Raw genomic sequence first — 6,982 nt, 5'->3', positions numbered from 1 at the left:
GAAAGAAAATTCATTTATCTTTCAAATATAAAATGAAAATATTATAATTAAATAATAAAAAATAGAAATAAAAACCTTAAATTTAGCAAATGACAACTGAGTTATATTATGCTAAAATTTTCTTTCAAATAATTTATCAAATGACAAATGAGTTATGAGCAAATAATACCATATAATTTTTAAAAACATAGTCATTCTTAAATATTTTTTGAATACATAATTATTTTTAAATTTAATCAACTGAAAATAATATCCGTACAATTGTCTGAGTCAAATTCTAGTTTTATTGATGCATGTTATTTATTAGTGCTGCATGTTTTAGGTAACATTTTAATGATGCACGTTTTTAAAAATCTCCATTATTAAAATTATGCACGTAAGGATAACTCATGAGTTTTTTTGGTTGATTAAATGACATTATGTCCAAATTTATTTAAGAATATTTCATTAAGGTAACTGAAAAAGACAAACAATAAAATAGGAAGTTTAAATTCATTTAAGCATATTTCATTAATGTAACTGAAAAGACAAGTAATAAATTAGGCAGTTTTATTCGATTTAGGATATTTCATAAATGCAATTGAAAAAGAGAAGCAAAAAAAAAGGGAGTTTAATTAATGAAGTAAGAACATTTTCAAATGGGTACTTCTCTTTTAATAATATAGATATTAGCTAATCCGATTAGTCTGGAAAAATAGTTTTTAGTGATAAAAAGTGAACTGATTTTCACATTTTCTATCCAAGAATGCTTTTCGACTAAAATAAAATCTATAAACAAGAAGAACAAATAGAAAAGGAACGTAAAAGAATAAAATTGCAGGAATGAAAAGAAATGGTTGTTCCTTCTCAAATTTAACAAGAAATATTTTTGTTCTTTATTTCTTTACAAAAAAAAGAATGGTAGGAAATGAGAAGAAAAAATTATTCCTTGTGAATGGTGATATTTTTTAGGAACGTTAGGGAATGCATTATTTCTCGCCGTTCCGTGGTCCCCATTCATACCCTATGTTTTGAAACTCAATCCCAAATATTTCATATAGCTGTGATTTTTTTCGAGGAAAACTTGAACCCCATAAAAAGTATTGTAACACATTTTCATGTCTCATCTATCACATGACCACAACGATGCGGACAAATGTCTTATCGTTTTGATTAGGCATGGGCATTTTGGGTGTCGGTTTAGGTATTTCGAGTATCAGGTAGTTCAGATAAGGGATTAGAAGATCCATTTACTGCATGACATGTTTTCGGTTTGGGTTCGGTTTAGGTTGTTTCGGAATCGATTCTGATAATAAAAGTAGAAATCGGAAATAAGCCGAAAATTTTGTTCTTATTTGGTTCTGGTTTGGTTATTTCGGATAATTCGGATTAAATATGGGGTATTTTGGGTAAAATATCAAATTACTAGGATGATTCGGATAAAAATCTCGGATATTTCAGATTAGTTTAGATATTTTGAATAAAAATATCCACATACTATAAGAATCTTCGCGTAGTTTGGGTATTTTATAACAATTTAATTTTCTTCAAATATTTTTGGTTACTTTTAATATAAAATTTAAATTATAAATATATATAATTATGTTATTTGTATATACAATTAATATTTTATATATATTCGGTTTCGATTCGGTTTCGATTCGGTTTCGGTTCGGTTTGGTTATTTCGTATATAGAAATATAGAAATCACTCGAGTATTTGAGGGTTTCGGTCCGGTTCCGGATTTGGATATTTTGGTTCGGTTCTGGTTTGGGTCTTCGGTTCCGGTTTTTTGGCCAAGCTAGTTTTGATGATCACGTTGGGTATAAGTTGCTATAGTGGCTTCTGCATGATAATGGGTAAAGGTTGTGAAGTTGATATATAATATCTAACGTTGGAGTTGTTAATAGTGTTGGTTTGACTAATAGGAGTTTGTTAAGTCCGAACATGGCACGTTCAAAACGGATAAGACCTACTCACTACTCACTCCTAAGATTTTAATTCTTCAAATACTACAAGTAACCACCATTCAAGATTATATGTTTAAACAATGGTAAGTGCCCTCTTAGTCTTTTAATCCTTGCAATGTTTAATAGGCAGACTTATTGCATTGTTCCTTTACACAAAAAAAGACTTATTGCATAACAATGCAGTCACATTAAAACAGATGATAAATAATGATAACGTTTGACTTTGACTCTAGAAGCTTATTAGGAAGTAATATTAATTTGCTAATGACAAGAGAATCTGACTTTTATTACATGACGCCCACAGCTCACCTGCCCTCGTGGCCAGTCCCCACTTCTTCAGTTCTTCCTAATATCTTCACCGTCTTAATAGTAACATTCAAGATTCGTGTCCTAAGCTGTGAAAGATAGAAATCTTGCTATACACAAGGACACGTTCCTTTTCTTATTATAGCTTTGTATAAGCAAGTAGTACTAATCTAATGGTACTTATAAATAGTCGATATGCCAAAGAGTGAGTGATAACCCTTATTAGTAAAGTGGTACATTTATAATCAAATGATTCTTCTTTTCTATAATTATTTTTGGCGACGACAAAATATTTTTGTTTGGTATTGCATAAACAATAAACAAAGTGGCTGACTTTAATACCAGGTGAATGAAAAAAACAGTATTACATTATGTACATTGTAACTACCATGTCCAGTCACACAATAAAATATTCGACAGGCATTTTATATCTTATAGTATTATACAAAATGATATCAATAGTTGATAGTTCAGAATGGAATAAATAGGCACACAAATGGATCCTTCCTTTATTATTCCATATACTTGTATAGCGTGTATTACATTGATGTCTCTAACTCCTACTACTTTTTCACGCACCCCATATAACAAACTTTATCAAAATCTACCGTTCATGTATTTATATATTTTAATATAAAAATTACAAAAAGGACATGAAAACTGCAACGAACCAAAAATCACATCATTTACATATTCAATTATGTTCTTCAGATGTTTACAGATTCAAGAATTTGAAAGCTCTGGCTTATTTTGTTTTGTTCATAACGTGTAAAATCATTGGCACGAGGTAAACCGTGATCCCATCATTTTACAAGCTACCTCCATCAATTTACCTGCAATAGAATATCAGATCATAATTAACTTTTGTAAATGATTGAGTACAACGAATACCTGATTAGAAACAAACTAAAAATTGTTTAGTATTTTAAATAAAAACAAATCTAAAATACAGAAAGACAGAAGAGTTTGGTTTGAGGTTTAGTAAAAATAAACACAAGCTGTCGCTAACGACCAATTGTGTCTCGCAGCTTGTCTTTTAGAAAGAACAAAAAAAAAACATTTTTTCCTTAATTTAATGATTATAATGTGATTGTGCGTCGGTGGGTTATAGTTATAAATAAAAAGAAGCCAATATTTTGAATAAAAAAAACAAAATTTGTTAAGATAGTTCTGTCTCCACACTCTTACACGTCTCTGCTTTATTCCAAATCCCACGTGTTTACTTACTTGTACTCTCTCATCGAACGACCAAACTCATGGCCGCTGATCTATTTAACTAATGTTTCATACTACACCAAGTGGTAGAACAAGATTTTTGACAATCTATGACACAAACAATGATGAAATGCTAGCCTAGCTGTCAAAATTAAATATTTATGAACCAAAAAAAAATCATAATCTAAAACTTGCTATAAGAGAAAAGTAACAAAGTCAAAGACTGAAAATTTTATTTACCTCTTCTTGATTTCGCAACTTTTTTAAAGACCGGAGCAGCCGGTTTTATCTCCGTCGCCGGCGTCTCCTCCACCGGAAACAAAACTCCATCAATACCCTGAACTGAGATCCGACCGTCGGTGTATATATCAGGATCAAACAAATAAGCAGAGCCTTCACCGTGTCCGAACTTAACAGAGCCATCAGCTTCTTGAGCCAACACTTTGTGTGGGAATCTCAACGAATCATACTTCACTTTCCCGAATCTCCTAACGGCGTTGTACATACTCTCCTCCGTCTGATACTCCGGTATGATATGGTAATACACAATCTGCTCAGGAGCACCTGGCTCGCTCAACTGATCCGTCGTGAGCTTAGCCATGGCTTCGTCGTTAGGAGCCAAGACGGTTAAAACGTAGCCTTCAGAGACGAGACGACCCATCTCGGTGGCTAGGGAGGTTAGGTTGACGAGAATGTCAGCCATCTCATTGTAGCCACCGTAATGCAAGAGAGTGTGGATGAAGTCTTTGACTTGAGCCTCGCCGTTGAAGTGGTGACGTGGACCTCCGGGTCCGGGAGCTGGAGCCGGAGCTAGAGATGGGCCCGGTGACATGGCGGAGTAGATCGGGAGAACGGGTGGGGCTCCGGCGGGGACGGGAGGCGGTGGCTTCTTGAGACGGTTGGTTCTTGGGTCGACCTCCGGAGCTCCTTCAGGTAAAACAGCGGAGATTGACCGGAGGCTACGGCGGCTGTTGAAGTCTTCTTGAACTGAGCGAGGGATGAGGAGACGTTCGATCCCATGGATGATGCCGTCGGGTCTAATGACGTCATCGGGACGGATAATATCTGCGGAGTCTACTTTTAACCGGAGGGTGGGAGCGTCGACGGTTAGGTGAACATGGTCGTTGGAGAGAGTACGGTGGTGATGAGAGAGGGAAGGCCATTGAGGAGAAGAGACACGGCGAGGGAGAATGTGGAACATCAAGAGTGTTTGTAACGATTTGAGGTTTCTTGGTTCGAGCAAGAAAGATTTGAAGAGAGGGTCGAGGTTACGTTCCAAGGCGTCGTTGCGCGGTGCAAAGATTGTGATGTTGTGTCGACCAACTGCTTCTTCGAGGGTTTGGAGGAGGAGGGCTTTCTCTACTAGCTCGGCTAGCTCTGTGTAGTGAGAGTCGAGGAGAGCTACGAGGACGGAGTTGGAGTTTATTTGACCCGACACGGCTTTGGTGACGGGTAATGCGGTGGCAATGGAGGTGGTTAAGAGAATGAGAAGGAGCTTTGAGACGCCGTAGCAAGAAGCCATCGGCGATGGAAAGAGAGGAATGAAGTGTCGGCAATGTGAAGAAAGAAGGAAGCTTGTGAAGAAGGGGATTGAGAGATTCTGATGCTGATGTGAAATTTCTTCTTTCTTTTTAATATTGGTGAATGTAAATAGTGGGGTCTATTTGTTCAGATTTATAACAAACTTGAAGCCTCTTCTTTGGTCAGAGTCTTCTACTTGGTTCTGTTCAACAACTCAGCACTGTCTCTCTCTGTCTTCGAGCTTTCGTGTCTGTTTATGAATCGATACAGTATCTGAACTTTACTGTTTTTTTGTCAACTATCTGAACTACACTTTAAAGTAAAAACTTTCCCTCTTTGTATTCTTCTTTTAAAAAAATCGGTTATTTTGTTTGCAATTCAAGACGTACGACTCAAACAATTGTAAATCCAATAATTAGTTGTCAGTCACTAATGATTTGCAAAATTAAACTGATAACCCGATGTGTTAACCTCGAATTTTATAGTATGATCCTAATTAAGCTTCATTGGTACAAATATTACATGTTTCGTAGCAAGCACTTTTTCGAAGGTTCTTGAGAATGTATTGAGACACACAAAACACGTTAGATGTAAAAACTAAAAATCTGTACCACCTCTTTTATGTTCAAATATTTTTAACTCATAGAACGTAAAAAGATGTCTTGAGCTAACACATTAGCTTTCATTGGCGATTTTTAAAAATATTAGCTGAGAGCATTGTCATGATAAGATTTGAGTTAGTTAGAAATATTATTATCATAAATTTTAAAATAATTATTTTTTAAAAAAAAAAATTTGCCGGAAGACCCTTAGTCGTAATGTATGTCTGGTCATGTTAATTACCTTCAATGTTGTAATTCAATAATAACTCTATTCCTAAACGTAGGATGTTCCAAAAAAATTTGATGTTCCAATATAGATGTTTTCAACTTTCTAGGCAACTTTTACTTTATTAAAAACTATGTAATCAATCATATTTAATAATCTATTTTGTAATTGGTTGAATATAATTATTTTATAGTTTCAATGATAATTTCTAGACAAAAAAATAATTTTCTTAATATGTGTGTTTTTTCCTAAACATCTTATATTTATGAACAGATGGAATATTATTTTTTAGTAAAAAAATCAATACTAATCTGCATTAATTGTATTCTGTATAAGATTTTTATACCATTGGTGATTTCATATACGGGTTCTCTGTGCATTTTTGGTTTGTGGGTTTCATATTTAACATACGGTCGATTTGCTATTGACAACTGCTGCATAACTGTAAAAACTTGTTTCCTGTGGTTAGATATTACAAATCATTTCTGTGTAGATTACTAGGGATTAATCCGGGCTACGTCCGGGATTTTTATTTTTTTCTAATTTAAGTTGTTAAATTATTTATATTTAGGTCATGATATATATTTATATAAATGTTAAGATGCATGTCATAATTAAAATTTATTTTTAAATTTTAACACGTTAAATTAACATATTTTTTACTATTTAAATATTTTTTGTAATTTTGTTGGCTATCTAGTTATCATATTTAGCAAAACTATCTGTTGAGTGATGGAATAAATGTTTTAGATATTTAATTAAACTGCAGAGTATTTTCGGATCTACCACATGCTCAACAATCGATCGATCCGTAAAAAGATGGTCGATCTCCTTGGCCAGGTAAGTACAATTTTAGCAAAAATATCTGATTTTCAAATATTAAGTATATAACTATTCTTTTGAATATTGTTTTTTTGAATTGTATTTTTTGATTAAATTATTATATTATAATGTTTATGTAAATATTTTTGTGATGTTTGAATTTGTGCTGTTAGTATACTTAACCTAGATGATATTGATGTTTAACAATTTATTTTTTTCTGGAAATAGAACATATGATATATCAAAACGTATCTAATACTTGTTAAATGATAGTATAATGTAAATTACATCCATTATTTGAAAATAACCATTTGTTGTTTTTATTTTTTTTTAAATCAGAA

The 6,982-nt window shown here is 33.2% G+C and overlaps 1 protein-coding gene across 1 annotated transcript; it reads right to left on the bottom strand.

Annotated features, from left to right (window-relative positions):
- Window positions 1-2,740: 2,740 nt before the first annotated feature.
- Window positions 2,741-5,125, bottom strand: LOC106328508 (fasciclin-like arabinogalactan protein 16). Its single transcript, XM_013766961.1, has 2 exons — window positions 3,711-5,125; window positions 2,741-3,088 (listed from the first exon to the last, which is right to left on the bottom strand). Exons 1-2 carry the CDS (start codon window positions 4,990-4,992, stop codon window positions 3,030-3,032), a joined length of 1,341 nt encoding a protein of 446 aa, XP_013622415.1. The 5' UTR covers window positions 4,993-5,125; the 3' UTR covers window positions 2,741-3,029.
- Window positions 5,126-6,982: the final 1,857 nt, after the last annotated feature.

Source organism: Brassica oleracea, chromosome C3 (assembly GCF_000695525.1).
Source record: "Brassica oleracea var. oleracea cultivar TO1000 chromosome C3, BOL, whole genome shotgun sequence".
In the NCBI taxonomy this organism is placed as follows: Eukaryota; Viridiplantae; Streptophyta; class Magnoliopsida; order Brassicales; family Brassicaceae; genus Brassica; species Brassica oleracea.
The sequence above is the reverse complement of the archived record's forward strand: the minus strand, read 5'-3'. Positions and strand labels throughout refer to the sequence as shown.

Excerpts from the sequence above, each read along its gene's own strand:
- LOC106328508 (XM_013766961.1), bottom strand. The coding sequence starts at position 4,992 with ATGGCTTCTTGCTACGGCGTCTCAAAGCTCCTTCTCATTCTCTTAACC. Across the intron at positions 3,089-3,710 it reads AGTTGCGAAATCAAGAAGAG|GTAAATTGATGGAGGTAGCT; the intron begins GTAAATAAAATT and ends ATTCTATTGCAG.